Genomic DNA, 18,320 nt, shown 5'->3' with positions numbered 1-18,320 from the left:
CCAGCAAATTAGGTTTCCCAGTTTAACTCGCTCATCTGTAGTACTGAGCAGTTCCCAACTCTGGCACTTCATCGGAAGTGCATTAACCACTCCGTGCTGACCTAGTAGTAAGCAGGAACTCACCGAGTGCTGCACAGCACGTTACAAGGGAGGCAAGATATAAACATTTACTGCTGGGTTCCATGACAGGCACTTTAAATAATCTCACTTATTCATTATAGCAGCTCATCAGAGCATGTATTAATTCTCCCAGTTCACAGATGTGTAAACAAGAGTGCAGATGTTAAGTGCCCTGCAAAGGTCATTCAGTTGGTAAGTGGAGGAGTCAGAATTCAAACCCAAACATGAGAAATTCGAAAGTGTTTCCTTCACTACACCAAACTTCAAGTATATATGGATAACAAATGTAATTATATACTAAGGTCGGTAATAATAATAGCAATAATAACGATATCTCCCCTTTAAGACCTGAGAGGGAACCCATATTATATCATCTTGGATTAAGGGATCACTCAAAGAAGTCACAACAGAGTGATCACAACTGGAATCTCCAAATGCTACTAAAAAAGGTCATTCCTGAGCATTAGAGACCAAAAAATGTTCAGACTCAAATAATAAGAGCAACTTGGCTCTACTCCAAAGAAATATAGCAAACGTCCCCGCCCCCACCACTACACACTTTCCCCTCGGAGTCCTTAAGCCAACATTTGAAAAAATGTGTGGCTGATAGCCTGCTTGTTCTCCCTCCCTCCCCCACCCCCAAGTTATTTCCCAAACTACTTTCCCCACCCAAACTACAGAAATATGTCCAGGATTCACTTGGCAGTTCTGATCCGATTTGCCCCAATCCTGGCTCAAGCAGCTTTGCATTACCCTAACTAGATCAGCGCCAGCCAATGGGTTTATTCAAGCTGATCTGTGATGGATTAGATAATGAAACCTTAGCCATGTAAGCTGCCTGCTTGTATTGGGGCTGTAGGGGAGAAGAATAAGAAACCCAATACTCCTAGGGGCCGCCTAAAACACCAAATGCAGCCGCCATCCCTCACTCCATCTGTTTGCTCATGCTCCAATTACTACCACCACTTCCTTTCCATCATCTCTGATGCTCTTCCCTTGTCTTTGAAGGAAGTGCCCATCTGCCCCAGAATAAAGACGTTTACTATGCTTTATAAATGCATAGCAACTAAAATTCAAACAAATCCACTCACGAAAATGACCGTCTTTATTGTTTCTATAATTAAACCATGCCATCAAACTGACAGCCTGAAAGATGTCAAACTAGTAATTCACTACAGTAACATTCTTGTTTATACTAAGTGGTATGGTGAATTTCGTTCTCCACAGTATGTAATCCTGAGGCCTGTCCACACCAGTCTGCTTTATGTCAAAAATGAAAGTTAAATCTTAAATTAACGTCTGTTTATTCACACGTCAGTATGATAGAGGAAAAAACGACAAGGTAGCTAGAAAATGGGCAAGAGAGTTGGGAGACAAATTCAACTCAGGCTAATTTCTTGGGTCACTTTGAATTCAGTTCGATCTGAATTTCTCCTCCTCAAAGACATTTCCAGTTTTTTATTCGCAGTCTTCTTTGTGAGGCTTTTAAAAAATTAGCCATTTCTATGTGACTGTCCCTCAGTTTCTGCATCTGCAATACTATTTACCACTCCAGTAGTGTTATGGGGCTGAATGTCTGGGTTCCCCCAAAATTAATACATTGAAACCCTAGCCCACAATGAGATGGTATTTGGAGGTGAGGCCTTTGGGAGGTAATTAGCCTTAGATTACATTATAAGGATAGGACTAGGTTAGTGCCCTTATAGAAGAGGAAGAGCTATACCTTTCTCTTCCTCCCCAGGATCTCACCCCAAGGAAAGGCCATGTGAGCACACAGCAAGAAGGCAGCTGTCTATAGGCCAGGAAGACAACCCTCACCAGACAATGAGTCTGCCGCACCTTGATCTTGGACTTCCAGTTTCCAGAACTGTGAGTAGTAAATTTCTGTTGTTTAAGCCACCCAATCTATGGTATTTTGTTACGGCAACCCAAGCAGACTAAGAAAAGTAGAGATGAAACAACAATTTTAGTGAGAGTGTTCATGATTATTACTCGGAAGGAAAGCACATCACTTTTATAACTATTCAAATGATAGCACCATGCTTAGTTTCAGCACCAAATGCCCAAATGAGAATCCAAAGATGTATTCACCTAGGAGGAGAACAAAACAGAAACAAGAAAACGGGAAAAAACTATTTCAAGAAAAACAGCATCCACATAGCAATTACAGGCTACCTGCAGCCCTATCCCTGAGACCAGATAAAAGTTTTCCCATTACTAGAATTGACAACTAGTATGAACTGCCGAACCCACTACGCTAAACTGGATTTATGGTCTGTGGTCTGAAGCAGTTAGTTGGCCACATCGTAATCACATGCCAACATTTCACTGCTATCAAGAATTTTGCGAGCCTGACCAATGTGGCTCACTTGGCTGGGCGTCATTCTGCAAAGTGGAAGGTAGCTGGTTCGATTCCCGGTCAGGGCACATGCCTGGGTTGTGGTTAAATCCCCGGTCAGGGTACGTACAAGAGACAACGATCAATATTTGTTTCTCACACCAATGTTTCTCTGTCTCTTTCTCCCTACCTTCCCCTCTCTCTAAAAATAAATAAATCTTTTTTTAAAAAAAGAATTTTGCTGAAAGCTGTAAGTAATGATCAAGGTGCACCTTGTCTTACACAGCAGCTAAGTTCCTGGAAAGCTGCACAAAAATTGAACTTTTGTTAAATTGTTTTTACTCACTGGAACAGATGACCATAAGGATTCATTCACCAGTAAGTTTTAGGAAGCCCAATTTTCATACATATCAGACTTGCATAAAGTGAAATGAACCTCTGAAATCTAGAGTTAACCTTCCGCCAGGTTAGAGTACAATACTGCCAAGTACCCTCTTTAACAACCAACTTCATTTCTCCAACTGTATTCCAGTTTACAAGTTGAATTTGTCTCCTCCCTCCTGCTCCATGGTTCAGGGTTCTGTTTCTATACTATTTCCAGGCTTGTGCTGACTCCTCTTCCACCCACACAAAGCTGTAGGATCCTGCCCTTGAAAGGACCGACCTTTCCTCGGTCCCTTTGTGAGCCCAAGGATTACAACCTAAGTACCACAGACTCCCTCGCATTTGCTATGGTCCACTTTGGGAAGTAATGATTTACTCCAAAAGCTTAGTGGCTGTAACTCAGCAGCACTCAGCTTTGGAATCTGCAGCTTAGAGGTACAGCTCCATTTCACAAGCAGTCTTGGGAAATTAACCCCAGTAAATAACTTCCTTCTGTAAAAAAAGGATTACTCTTTTGACACTCAAAAGATTGGGGAATTTCATTAAGGTACTTTCACCCCTGAATTTCATTTTTTTCTATCCCTTAATTATTTGTAAGAAAGGTAAATTTCAACTTCAACTTAACAGGCATTGAGCACTTACCATGTACCCAAAAGCATTAGGTATTAAGAATAAATACAAAGAGCCCTGGCCCGTTGGCTCAGTTGGTTGGGCGTCACCCTGCAAACCAAAAAGTCACCAGTTCCATTCCCAGTCAGGGAACATGCCTGGGTTTCTGGTTCAGTTCCTAGTTGGGACGTGTGCAAAAGGCAAACAATCAGTGTTTCTCTCCTCTTTCTCCCTCTCTTCCCCCATCTCTAGAATCAATTTTTTTTAAAAGAATAAATACAAAAAATATAGCATTCCTATCTCCTAGAAGCTTAGTCTCACTAGGGGAACAACAATAACCACACAATTAAGGAACAACACATATGATGCAAAATTAAGCATCAATATAAAGGGGCCAAGAGGAGGCTGTGACTATTGTGAACTAAACTGTCAGGAGGCCTCCCTGAAGGAGCTATATGACCTCAGAAAAATTCTATTTGTGTTAAGCTGGAAAAAAAAAAAAAAAAACCCACATGCTTTAAGACAAAGTCATATAGAGAGAGAAGGCCATGTTACTATGGAAGCAGAGATTGGAGTGATACAGCCACCGGCCAAGGAGCCGAGGGATGCGGGCAGCCTTGAGACCCTGGAAGAGGCAAAGAATGGATTCTCCCCTGGAGTCCCTAGGAGCAACCAGCCTGCTGACACCTTAATTTGAGATGAGTGAGATTCACTTTGGAAGTCTGGTCTCCAGAACTGTAAGATAATAAATTTGTGTTTTCCTAAAAATAAGTAAGTGAAAACAAAATAAGCCCATCTACAAAAAAGTTCAGCTACCCTAGGATTTTTAAAGTGTATGTTTACATGCGGCCTACAGACATCTCCACACTGCTGACATCCTCTCCTGAGGCTCCAAACCCCTGTTCTTTCTGCTCCAGCTACGCCAGTCTCTACCCCAGGACATGGGAGAGGCAGTCGGTGCCCCAGCTTCTGAAGGTGCAACTGCCTCGGTACCCATAGTTCCTCTACCTGAGCCCTCTTCCCCCAAATATGTGAAAGGCCCATTCCCTCACTCCATTCAAAGGTCACGTATCAAAGAGGGCTTCCCTGACCCTCTTCTCCATCACTCTCTATCCCTTTAACCCACTTTATTTTGCTTTTTAGCGCTTACCACCACCTAATAGCTATTGGTTTCTTTCCTGTCTGTCTCTTTCGATTAGAATATGTGTTCCATGAGGGCACAGTCTTTAGTTCACCACCAAACCTCCTAGGCTCTAAAACTGGGCCTAGCACATAGCAGTTGCACAATAAACATTAAATGAATATTAAATATTCTGTAATTATTCGCAGAATGATACAAGAACATCCTAGAGGTGTAGGTCACATAGGCTTAAATTTTATCTTTTCATGAACATTATTTCTCTTTCACTCCCAATTAGATCTTAAATTCCAACATCCCCATAAAGCCTTCCTTGACCATTTCAGCAGGAATGACCATCTCCATCCTCTGGACCCAGTGGCACAAATAACCTGCATGCTTTGGCTCTAAATTATGCAATACCTTTTGACATGCATCTGCCCTATGGTATTGCTACTCCTGTTCCTCTGAACTTATTTATATATAAATCATTTATATATAAACTTTGATCAACTTTTCACCCACGTTGTCTCCCCACCTACATTGCAAGCACCAAGTACCTTACGATCAGAGAACCCGACATATTATTTAGAAGGTAACTTAGAAATCATCTTGTAGAAACACTTTATTTTACAACGAAGTACATAGAAGCCCCAAAAGGGATGTCCTCAGAACCACGCAGCTAGCTGAAGTCAGCAGACCAATGAATAATGATATGAATACCTGTGTGACATGGTATGTTGGAACTACAACAATAAAACTGCACAGAGTGAAAAATAAACATACACAAATACAGGGAATGAAAAAAAGATTCTCTGTGGGATAATTCTAATTTGCCCATTTGTACCCAAAGGACCTAATCCACTCCTTCCTCTGAATAGCCCAAAGTCCCTATGCACCGCTCCACTTCCAAATACTACTATCCTAGCCAATTTGAAGGCAACCAGCAAATAATGGGCCCCAGGAGGGAGAGAGGAGTCTCACTGTAACTATGACTGACAGAAACAGTAAATGAGTACCGACATACACAGACACATGCACACGCGAAGCAGAACACGCTCCTCAGCGCCAACATCCAACCTTCCCTCCTTACCGTCCAACATTAACCCACCTCACCTGAAGTCTCCCCATATTCCTCTATATTATATTTTCCAAAGCCCCAAGCTCTTACTTCTCACAATCCCTCTGCTTGACAGAGATCTAATGGAGAATAAAAACAGGCAAACGAAAGAATTCAAAAATAAACACGAAGAGGATCACTTTACCCAAACCAACAAAAGTAACAGTGTCGCCTCTGCAAAGAAGACCAGGAGGCACAGAGCAAACAGGCCAGGCCTGAGCACAGCTCCATGAGAGACAAACATGCGAGGCATGAGCACGGCTCCATGACAGGCACACAGCTAACATGCTAGGCCTGAGCACGGCTCCAGGACAGGCACACAGCTAACATGTCAGGCCTGAGCACAGCTCCGTGAGACACAAACATGTCAGGCGTGAGCACGGCTCCGTGACAGGCACACAGCTAACATGCCAGGCCTGAGCACGGCTCCATGAGACACAAACATGCCAGGCCTGAGCACGGCTCCATGAGACACAAACATGCCAGGCCTGAGCACGGCTCCATGAGACACAAACATGCCAGGCCTGAGCACGGCTCCGTGAGACACAAACATGCCAGGCCTGAACACGGCTCCGTGAGACACAAACATGCCAGGCCTGAGCACGGCTCCATGACAGGCACACAGCAAACAGGCCGGGCCTGAGCACGGCTCCATCTCTGACACAGGAAGTCGGGCAGAGCCTGGAAAAGCAGGAGCGGAGCACAGGAAGTCTTTGGCAATGCGCAGATTTCCAAGAGTGATGTGTAATGGAGAGAGCACAGGAGTGGGAATTAGAAGACTAGGCTCTCAGTTTTAGTTTTACTACCGCTAACTGGGTGGTGGCCTTAGGCAAGTCACCAGCCCTCTTTGGACTCTCGATTCCCCATCTAGAAAATGAGGTGGTTAAAACATTTGGGGACTTGAATCCACTCCAACAAGGGAAAAAAAAAACAAAAAACTTAACTCTTGCCCACCAAAAGACTGCACGTAAACTGTTCTGCCTAAAAACCTTCCAAGCCTATCTAGGTTAAGAACCCCTGGAAAAGACGTCGCGGGTCCCCCTAACATTCCATGATTCTTAGAGAACCGGACAGATGTGTAAACAGTTGCTGGTAGCTGAGCCCCCAACACACATGGCCGCACAGCCACCATTTACTGAACAGAGAACCAATCCTAAAACCTGCAAAGATTTCACGTTCTTCCTCAAATCACAAAGTCAGAGGGCATCACAGCTCCAACTGCCCGTTCCCCGCCCAACTCCACCAGCTCGGAAGCCAGTCTCCTAAGGGCCCTATAAATAAACTTTCTTCTAGATCGCAGCACAGTAAGGAGCTAGTCGATGCCCCGGCTGTGTACGAGGCAACTGGCCAAGTTCAGGAGGGACACGTCCTGGGGTCTCTTCAGACCCATCAGCAAGCTCCGCAAAGTTAATGTGCCTGAGCAGCACGCTGTCCCCACAGCCCTAACCGAACTCCGTGCACTTCTCACACCCCTGGTGTCACTGAGGGAGCCCACAACCGAAGCCACATCCCCTTTGGGCTCTCGAGGAGTTTTCTCGCTTTCACTCCCTCCTTTATGTGCCACACCCCTTCCACGTCCCCGTGTGTGCGCGTGAGGGCGGCCAGAAAGGCATTTCTTCAGAGGGGGGCTCCCACCACTGTCCCCTCGTCCTCGACTCAGTCCAGGGGCTCTCTGGGCAGCAGTCCCAGGATCTCCTGGCTTCCACTTCACCCCAAGGAGCTAAGGAAGGGTTTGAAGAAATGGAACCCATCTCGACCATGTTCGATTTCCCCACAAAACCTATCCACGCGTCATGGTCCCTCTTCCCCTCCGAAATCAGGACCCTCGTGAGCGCATCAGGGTCCTCCTGCACACTTCGCCTCCAAGCCGGAGCGCGCCCCACCTTTCAACCAGGCCCCAAACGGCCCCCTCCCACTTCCAAGCCAGGATCCCTGGAGTCCTCCCCGCCCCAAGCCCCGGGAGCCCCGGGCAGCCCTCCCGGCCCCGCGCCGTACCCCCGCCGTAACGGGGCACCCGTCCCGCGCGGTCACCTGCATCCCGCCGCCGTCGTCGTCGGTGGCCGCCGCCTCCTCGGTGCGCGGCCGCTTGCTCAGGCCGGGCTCGGCTCCGTCTCCACCCCCTCCGGGCACCGGCAGCTCCAGCTCCGACTCCCGCTTCATCCCCCGGGCAGCGGCGCCGGGCCCGAGCTGAAGCGGCTGCTGCGGCTGGGCGCCTTCCGCCATCCGCCCGCGCCCCCCTCGCCTCCGGGAGCCGGGCGACCCGCGACAGGCCACCTCCCCCTGGGCCTCTGCCCCGACAGTCGCGACAGGCGGGTGCGCGCCTGCCCCCGCCCCCGCGTGCGTGCGTGCGTGCGCGCGCGCGGGCCCAGCGCCCCTCGGCGACTGGCGGTCGTCGTTCCTTAGGTTCTCGGCGCGGGGCGACTGGCGGGTCCCGACGCGCACTCCTTCGCACCCCCACGGGCACACGCAACCCCCGGCCCGACTGCCGCGCGCCCCGCCTCTCGCACTCACGGAGCTCGCCCGCCGACTCGCGCCCTCTCCCTCACAGTCCCTCACAACACGCCGGGCCAAGGGAGGAAGGGGGCGGTCCGGGCTCCCGAGGCGTGGGGAGGGGTGTTTATTTGTGGGGAGGAGGGGCTCGAAGCAGGAACGAGCTGACTGGCCGGGATCCTCCGACCCGCCACAGTGGCAGCACCGGGAAGGCGGGGAGAAAGAAAGAAGGAGGGAGGGACCGGGATCTGGAACTCCGTCCCGCGCAGGAGGCTGTGGCAGGGGTGGGGCGGAGAGGGCGGTGGTGGCAACCGAGCCGGCGGAGGGGCGGGGCCAACACCCCTCGGCAATCTCCGTCTCCTCCGTTCCGGGCGCCCGAAGGAGGCCGGGAAGAGATCGGGAAAGTTCGGGGATCTCCGGTACCGGCGAGGGATTGTACTGGAGGACCAGCGCGACTGGAATTCCAGCCAGTGCGGAGGGGGAGGAGTCTGCTTCCTTGGGGGAGGGGCCAGAGCCTAGGGCAGGCGGAGTTTGGGAGGCCCAAGGGCGTGGTTGGTTCCAGGAGAGGGAAGGGCACTCTGTGGGAGGGGGCGCCTTTGCCTGCTCCCGGTCCGCAGAAGAGTAGAGATCTACAGTTGGAAGATCGGGGAATGAAGTCACCATTTCATGGCTCTCCCCAAGTAGAGTAGAGCTTTCACTCTAATCATCATAATTATTATTATCACATTTCTGATCATCTTAATAATACCTGACGTACTTGTAAGAGCTTTACAGTTTGCACAATGAGCTCACAGATCCGTTTTGAGGCTGATGGTATAGGCAGAGCACATACCAGGAACGACTTAACACTGATGATGAACGTGAAGCTTGCTTAAGTTCTGCAGGTAAAAACAGGCAGCTCCAGGTCTCAGGACACTAGATCAAATTCTCTTTCTGTATACCTTGCTGCAGTGTAACACTTTCTTATCAACTTCGTACAGTTAGAGATATTTGTGCAATACCTTCTTTCTCCTAACAGACTGTAAAGACCAAAAGGGCATCTATTTTCTCTGGGTTCCATATTGTGCCCTGTACCTTATAGGATACCCTGGCTGGTTTGGCTCAGTGGATTGAGCGTCGGCCTGCGAGCTAAGTGTCGCTGGTTCGATCTTCCAGTCAGGGCACATCAGAGAAGGAAAACTCTGACTCCAAAAAACCTCCGCTGCCTTGCGGCATACCTCTTCAGGGGAAAGGCTAAGGGAGTAAACCCCGACAGAAAATCCGGAGCCGGAGTCCCTAAGGCGGTTTGACGTTGTAGTCAACACCGGCAACTCCTGCGGCGCACCTGAAGCCAAGCTGTATTGACTCCGTCTTTCCCTTGGACCCTTCAGCTGCGAAGGGGGGGGGGGGGGTCTGCTGCATGGGCAACAGCAGACCCTCCATATCACCCTGCCCAGGCTCTGTAGCTTCAGCTTCACTGGAGAGGACACTCCAGCGTCATCGCAAGATGTCGATTCAACACGGGAGGAGACAGATACCGTGTCACTCCCGAGTCGGACTGCACAGCCATTCTCGGCGGTGCAGATAGACTCTTAAGAAGCTACACCATCGTCTCTCGAGACGGACGGCTGCCGACGACCTTATGGGAATACAATGATGTTACATGAACAACCTGGATTCTACTTAAACAAGTTACTTCATCTCTTTGGACCCTTGATCCAACATTTGTAAAATGAAGAGATGGTTTGGATCAGTGGCTTGCAACCAGGGGCAATTTTTGCCCCTTCCCTTCTCCCCCAGGACATTTGTTAACATCTGGGGACATTTTTGGTTGTTACAACAGGGGGTTGGCTGCTGGCATCTAGTGGATAGAGGCCAGGAATATTGTTCACCATCCTGTGATGAACAGGACAGTCCTCACAACAATTGTCCAGCCAAAAAGGTCAATAGTGCTGAGGTTGAGAAACCATGAATTAGGTGACTTCCAAAATCATTTTGAGATGGCTCTGTGATTTGACCTTTGATCTTGGATTTGACCTGGCTAGGGCTGAAACAGTGCAATGGTAAAGATCTTACTTTGGAGTCAGACCAACCCAGGTTTGAATCCAGGCTTTAGCACCTGTTGTCCATGTGATGTTGAACCAGTGATCACTTAAGAATTTCTATATAGAAGGAGTTTAGGGCCTGCAGACTAATTGGAAGGGAGGGCTGAAGGATTTGTCTTGAAGCCCAGTCTTCATAGCAAGAACATTTTTTTAACCTGGGCTGTGTCATAGATCAATAAAAATAGTCATGTTTTAGCTGTGCCACTTACAAGTCATGACACCTCATGAGAGCTCCTTAGCCTCTTTATGCCTCAGTTTCTTCATCTGATAATTAGGATAATAGTATCTTCCTGAAAGGATTATTGTGAGGATTTAATGAGGATCTAACACACATGAAGAACTCAAACAGATTAGCCTATTGTAACCACTCAATAAAAGTTAGTTATTATTATTACCATTATTTTATTCACATTTTAAATAAGAATGAGAAAAATGTTAATTGTCAAGATCGAAGAATATCATTATCACTGCTATTGGATCTTTTAAATTACATAAGGTAGCTTGGGTGGGGCCACTAGAGATTAGGATGGGCAAAGTTCCCCAAGCCACCCTTCGGTGTAACCACTATGTTGGGCAAGTTATTTATTTTCACTAAGCTTCTCATTCCTTGCTTGCAAGATGACAATAGTCACACTGTTGTTCTAAAAATTAAATGAGACAAAATAGAGGACTTAGCACTGTGCCTAACATGTAGTAACTGCTTAATAAGTGAATAACAATATTTATCATCTAATACTGCTATTTGGGCCATCGAGTTGTAAGTCCAAGTGCCTGTGAACTTGTTTTTGAGCTAAATCAGACAGTCTCAACCTAAAGTAGAGGTCTCCAGTTGACCGTACCACGTAGCAAATGGGGCTTAATGCTGTGCAACCAAGCACAAGTATTATGGCTTTGAAGAAAAATCAAAATGTCTCCTGGTGGCCTATGGAACAACAATGGCTTTTTCATTTTTAACCAAAGACTGGAATCTAAATAATGCTAGATCCTTCCTGGGCTGTTCCATGACCCAGCAAGAAATAAGATTTGGGATCAATCTGCTTGTGACTCAAATTATTGTTATTCAAGTATTTTCTTAAGAAATAGAGCAATGAGGTATAGGAATGTTTGAATGACCAGGCAGGACAAAGAGAAATTGGACGCTGCCCTGTAAACAAACAAACATTTAGGGGGGGAGAGAGAAGCAAGAAGGAAAGAGAGAGGGGAAAGAGAAAGAAAGAGAGAGAGAGAAAAAAAAATAGAAGCCTACAAATAGTTGAAGAGGCCAGACTGCACCCATGGAGGCCCAAAGACCAGGACCATTTCTTTCACGTACATCTGCAGCTACCTCTGTAGGAACAGGTGGTTATAAACTATTACAGGGAAGAAGACAATTAAGGAATATTTTCCTAGAAAGAATTTTAGCTGCAGTAACTACTGACATCCTAACATTTATTCATTTATCTGTTCAACAAACTATGAGCAAGAGTCTGGAATACCAAGAAAAAGAAAATTAGTTCCTGGTACCAAGGGGTTCTCAGTCTAGGGAAGAAAGGATGAACAAATAAAAAAAATGTTACAATTCATCATGATAGGGAGGTCATCTCTCATAAGGGTCAAGAACATGAACTCATATCAAACAGGCATGGGTCTGAATCTGACTTGGCCATATATTTGACCTTGGACAAGATCCTTAACATCTCTAACACCCAGTTTCTTCATTTGTGTGACGAGCTCTGGTAGCTCCCAACCCAACATCCATTCTCCTCTTATTCCTCACTAGCAGAACCCCAATGTTGTTCAGGGCAGGAATCTTCCTAGCTTTAAATAGAGGGAAAAAATTTTCTCAGGCTCCCTGACAGCTAAGGGCGACCACATAACACAGCTCTGGCCATCAGGATGTAGAGAGGGAATAGCATCACTTCCTGGTAATAAGACAAAACCACAAAAAGAAAAGGCTCTTTGCCCTTCATCCTTTGCCCTTTGACCTTTACCCTTCCTCCTGCCTAGAACACAGATTGGAAAAACAGCAGACATCTTGTCTCTACACTAACAAAAGCTACCTGCTAAGAATGGTATTGTGGGGCCACCATACCAGCCCTAGCGCCTCTACCTCTAATTCATTGTTATTTGAGCAAAATAAGGTCCATGTGGTTAAACCACCATGGACATGTTTTAACATGCAGTGAAACTCAATTCTTAACTGATACAATCTGTAAACAGAGAACAATAATAGTATCTCCCCCTGAGGTTCTTTTGAGCATTAACTAATGCATGTAAAGCACATAGCATGACATCTGACTCTAGACACACTTGATAATGGTAACTTAGACCTCTTTACTACTATTATAACTCCTCTTATCCTTATTAATATGATTATTATATGTGTCAAAAGCTGTAAGAGCATATATCTCCTATAGGAGCATATAACTTCCCCTCCCCGGGGAAGACAGGATAAGCTTCACAAAGAATGAAATGTTTGATCTGGGTCTTTAAAAATGAGGAGTTTCCCAAGACATGGTTGCTAATAAAAAGTGAGCAGATTCTTGTGTACCTACAAGGGCTTGGGAGGAGTTCAGCACTGTTCACCAGGAGAAAACTCTGATAGGATACAGCACTAGCCTTGGGGTCAGAGGACCAGAATGGAGTCAGGGCCAGCTGTGGTTCATCATATTGAGACGGAGAAAGGTAAGTGGGTCCGAGCACCTAGGCACAGGGCTATTATGGGCCCACAGGAAAGAATAGACCTTATGAAACATCTAGTCAAACACCATTTATTGTTAACCCAGTCCTCTGGTGACCTGACTGCCATCGGACAACCTGGTGGTGTAACTCTGTATTTTATAAGCTCATTCAGACCATGAACGCTTTCTTAGTCCCTTACTTGATTCTTGTGTCCCTAGCTCCAAGCGCAGAGCTTGACAGAAAATATGTGGCTATCCCAACAATGCTAAAAATAGTCAAAAACACAGCCTGAGACCTCACACTCCCCCTGGAAGAACAGATAAAGACCCAGAGCAGAGCAGCAGATGACCTTAGCATGCTGTCTTCACCATGCACTCTTCTAAATAAAGACAGAGTTCTCAGGACCAGGTTCCTTCCCCCAAATTTATCATCTCTCTAATCAGAGAGAGAAGAGTAGATATAAATAGAAGACTGCATTTGCTACAAAGCTTTCTTTTCCCAAAAAAGAAAGGCAGAGAATACCCTTGATAATTCATGGGCCAGAGGAAATAGAAGCGACTCCTGCCATGTGGCTGGCGGATCCAGGAGCCAGTACAAAGCTAATGAAAACCTGAGTTCAGCGAAAGAGAAACGTGTGATGTTTAAGCCTCATCAGTACTATAAAACCAGTCTTTCGACACCAGCTCCACTATTAACTTTGACCTCACTTCCCTACCTCCCTCTGCTCATGGCATTATTGAACCTGGGTTTTTCCTATGGGCCAGAACCTTGCCAACCCTTTTGCCCTTCACATAATGTGTTTGTCTGGTTTCTATTTCTGTAGTTTGATGAAGGATGATAGCAGGGCACTGAGTTGTTTTTCATTTAGTGCAGTCGCCGCCCTCGCCCTGTCCCCTACCCCCACCCTGTTCTGAAGTCGAGTTTTCATTGTCTGTTTTGTGCTTCCTCCTAGGTTTTTATTGCTTCCTTAGAGAGTGGGGGAAAGCATTTTATTTATTTTATTTTCCAGGCCCTGGTATACATAAGCTCCTGGATCCATCTTTTCCACAAAGAATGACAGTGTTTTGAAATTGGAAATGGCCTCAGAAGGAAAGGCAGGGGAGGGTCGGATGTTCACTGGGCTTCTGATATGAACCAGACTCTGAACTAGGCACTTTTTTTTTTTTGCACTTATACTCCCCATCACATCTGCAAGGTAGGCAGTATTACATCTCATTTTACTGATGAGAAAACTGAGCTCCAAAGAGATGAAACGACAAGCTCAAGATCACACAGGATGGTTACTAACAACAGAACTCCAGTCCCTTACTCCAAGGCCACTGCCCCTTCCATGCCTCACCATGCTTTAGGGTTTTTTTTTTAGGGTGTTTTAGTTTGGGTGGGTACAAATCTCCTAAGGAAAAGGGAACCAAAAATGTTCAACTTTGTATTCTCTGAAACAACTGTCATGATCCTACATTCCATCTGGGGCATAAGCTCTTAGACCTTTGCTGTATCAAGGCATCGGGTCTTCATTATCCCTGCCAGCACCTGCTCAGGTGTCTGCCTCCAGGTCCCAGTCCGGCTGTCATATTGATCCTAAGCAGCCTCCAATAAGCTGTCCTGTCTGCTTCTAAGCCATTGATTTACTCAGAGTACACCTTGCCCAGGGCCACTCCAGGAACGACTCCGTCTTATGGGCTTCACAACCTTGTCAAGTGCATGGGAACATCCTGGCTGCTCCCACAGTGCCCCAGAGCTTTGGAAATCTCTGAAAGGCTATCTCTGAACCCTGCTGTGTAAATATACGGGGGCATCCACACTCCTCAAACCCTTACTAGAAGGGAACACTGCAAATGTGCCTCCCAAGACTTGAAATAGAAGGCAAGGCCCAAACTTCCGGCCAAGATGGAGGCTTAGACGGACACGCTAGGTCTCCCTCTACAACTAGAGAGGAATACAACTACTTCAAAACAAAGGATAACTAGAAATTCCAGAAAATAAAACTACACGGAAGTCCAACATATGAAGTTATAAACCAGCGGTGCCATTTGGGCAGGTAAGAGTTAAAGAGGGCAGTGCTGTTTGCGGTCACACCCGGAGCTGCGGGCGGCGAGGAATCCCGGCTGCGCAAGCCCCTGGCGGTGCGCGACCTCGGCGCTGGGGAGAGCAGCCGCCGCATCGCCTTGAACGGTGAGGCCCAGGGGGACGGGAGGACGGATCCCGGTCTCCTAGCTGAATAACTGTGTGAATCCATCTTGGACCCCCGCCCCCAAAGAAAGCACCACAGGGCTGTGAAATAGGTCGCCGACAGGCAGGTGCCGGTCGCTGATTTGTGACGCCAAACGGCGCCGGTCGCTGGGTCATTACGAGTACACAGGCACTGCCCCCGACAGCCTGCCCAAGAAAACAAAACGCATCTGTCAAAATGAGGCAGACAACTATAGAGATCCCGGTGACACAACTCACCAGGCAGCAGATAGAGAACCTGACAGATGAACAGATAAGAAACCTGTCAGAGGCTCAGTTCTGGGCCATTGTTATCAGGTGGCTTACAGAATTCACAAAAGAGCAGGAAAAAGATAAGAAAGAAGCGAAAAAATTTCATAACGAAAGGAACAAAACCGCATACGAGATAGAAGGTGAGAAAAAATCCAGAGTTCATTTCAACAAACTGGAATATGGAGAAGGAACAAGCAGTCAACCAATGCAGCGAGAGGAAATGGGAAGCAACAATGAGAGGATCAGAAACCTCTGGGACAGCTATAAAAGACCCAACATAAGAATCATTGGTTTGCCAGAGAATGAGGAAGATGAACTAGAACTTGAAAAATTGAGTGAAAATATAATAAAGGAGAACTTCCCAGACTTGGGGAAGGGAATAGACTTGCAGGTCCAGGAAGCAAGGAGAGTTCCCAAGAGACTGGACCCAGGGAGAACCACTCCAAGACACATTATAATCAAAATGTCAAAAATTAAAGATAAAGAGAGAATCTTAAAAGCAGCAAGAGAGAAGAAAAGAATTATGTACAAAGGGGTCCCAGTTAGACTATCAGCTGACTTCTCAAGGGAGACCCTACAGGCAAGAAGGGACTGGCAAGAAATATTCAAAGTAATGAAAATCCAAAACCTACAACCACGAATACTCTATCCAGCGAAATTGTCATTCAGAATAGAAGGACAGAGAAAGTGTTTCCAGGACAAAATAAAACTGAAAGAGTTCATTAGATCCAAACCACTGTTATATGAGATGTTAAAGGGACTGGTTTAAGAAAACAGAAGCTAGGGAGATGAAACAAAGGCAAACTAAATAGGCAACGAGAGTGGAAAAGGAACTGTGGGTACGGGAAGCATATTGGGGGGAGGTCAACAGGGAGGGGGAATAGGGAAAGGGAGGGAGATGATATAGGAATTGGGGATCAAGGTAGGAGGGAATGGAATAGACGGAGAGAGGTTGGGAGGAACTGTATGCACAACTAATGGACATAATCTAAAAGGGGGGGGACAACTGGAGGGAGGGGGCCACCGGGTGGAGGGGAGCAGAGGGAAGGGAAATTGGCACAAATGTAATATTTTAATCAATAAAACACATTAAATCTGAAAAAAAAAAAAAAAAAAAAAAAAGAAGGCAAGGCCCAGATCTCTTCTTCTACATTCCACACCCTCCTAGAGCTTTGTTTCTCCCTCTCTCCTCCCCAGGCTCCATCTAGAAGGAGGCAGGAGGAAGGGTTCCTCCAGAGCTCCCCAGAAGGCTCCAACTCTTATTCACTCTCTCTCTCTCCAGCCCTTGCCACATTTGCCCCATCTGGGTTGAGGGGCAAGGGAAATGCGAGATTGGTTCTGACAGATACTGATTCTGGCAAAAATCTCTAAATTTTGTAGGGCTTGGTATGATGACCAGAGTCATGCAGGGTTGAGACTGGTTGTTTAAAAGACCAGACTTTTGAAACACAAAGACTTTCCTCTCAAGCCATATGTTTCAAAGTCTATTTGGTAATTCAAAAGCTCGCCCTGGCTGGTGTGGCTCAGTGGATTGAGCACCAGCCTGTGAACCAAAGGGTCGCTGGTTTGATTCCCAATCAAGGCACATGCCAGAAGCTCAATCCCACCCAGATTGGATACTCATTGGTTAGAGTGTCATCCTCATATGCCAAGGTTGCGGGATGAGATGCCCAGTCAGGGCACATACAAGGGTCAACCAATGAATGCATGAATGGGTGGAGCAACAAAAATTGATCTTTCTTTCTTTCTCTCTCTCCCTAGCTCCCTTCCTCTCTCTGTAAAATCAATTAAAAAAAAAAAAAAAAAAAAAAAAAGACCAATCTCTTTGCATTTCCACTGTAACAGCTTTAATCCTGAAAGGGAGGGTGGGGATAGTGGAAGATAACTGGGAGAGATGAAGAAAGAATATAAGTTAATATTTCTGTGGCAAAGATAATCTCTGCACCATTTTTTCCTCCTGCAAACACAGGGAAATGGCTTTCAGCCTCCTTGGCGATTAAAATGGGGATGATGTGACAACATTCTGGCCAACGTGACACGGGTAAAAGTAATAGAGATCACTTACAGGCCCTGCCCCTAAAACATCCCTGACCATCCTCTAGCCCTCTCGTCCCCTCCTCCCCTCACCCCCTGCCCGACAGCAGCTGTGGAGACCATGAGCTAAAGACAAGAGGAAAGGAGCCTGGATGCCTGAGTCATCCAGTGGAGGAGAGCTGTAGCAGAAGCTGCATTGGAAGCTGCCCTGCTGGCAACAGACTATGATATGATCAGGGAATGAAACTTAATTGTGTCAAGCCACTGATGTTTAGGGGTGTGTGCATGTGTGTGTGTCTCTGTGTGTGTCTGTAACAACAGTTTATATTACTCCAATAAAATACCTATAGTGTTGTACATCATAATCAGTGCACAAAAGATCAGAGATTGGGAGTCAGAAACTTGACCATTGTGATTAAAATCTGTGAAATTGAAGGTGTATAAAATGACACCAATTCTAAGAAAATGCTAAGTATTATATTTGGACAATATTTAAGGCTTGACATTGACAGAGAGTGATGGGGGGAAAAGCAAGAATGATATGTCAAATCCCTCCTTTCAGCCAGCCTGGCATATTGAGATGCTTAATAAGTACTGACCAATTGAATGAGAAAAATCTATTAACCTATCAACTCTGGTTAAACCCAGGACATTACCTTTTTAAAAAAATTCTGCTTTCAGATATTTGTTATTTATAATTCCCTGTAATCTACACCCACTGTTGCAGCCTTGTTTCCAGGCATTATAATGACTACTTTCAATAACTTTTAAAGGTTGCAAGTATACTTTAAATTTTTAATTATGCTATATTTAAATGAGCAGCAGAGTGCTTAAACGACAAGTTGATGCTGAAACAATTCTGCATTACACCAACTATGATGG

At 46.2% G+C, this 18,320-nt stretch overlaps 1 protein-coding gene across 16 annotated transcripts in view; it reads right to left on the bottom strand.

Annotated features, from left to right (window-relative positions):
• Positions 1-8,347, bottom strand: part of RBFOX2 (RNA binding fox-1 homolog 2) — a 248,305-nt gene extending 239,958 nt beyond the window's left edge. For 4 of the 16 annotated variants that reach the window (XM_090272521.1, XM_090272518.1, XM_090272522.1 and 1 more), the window contains exon 1: positions 7,720-8,345. In XM_090272521.1, the coding sequence (XP_090128647.1) occupies positions 7,720-7,911 (192 nt within the window). In that variant the 5' untranslated portion in view covers positions 7,912-8,345. Of the gene's footprint in view, positions 1-7,719 lie in introns of all 16 variants that reach the window. The other 12 variants (XM_090272520.1, XM_090272528.1, XM_090272529.1 and 9 more) reach the window with 6 other exon arrangements.
• Between the last annotated feature and the right edge of the window lie 9,973 nt (positions 8,348-18,320).

This window comes from Furipterus horrens, unplaced genomic scaffold, assembly GCF_987537825.1.
Source record: "Furipterus horrens unplaced genomic scaffold, mFurHor1.1.pri manual_scaffold_4, whole genome shotgun sequence".
NCBI classification, from domain to species: Eukaryota; Metazoa; Chordata; class Mammalia; order Chiroptera; family Furipteridae; genus Furipterus; species Furipterus horrens.
This window is presented reverse-complemented; position numbering and strand designations above follow the sequence as displayed.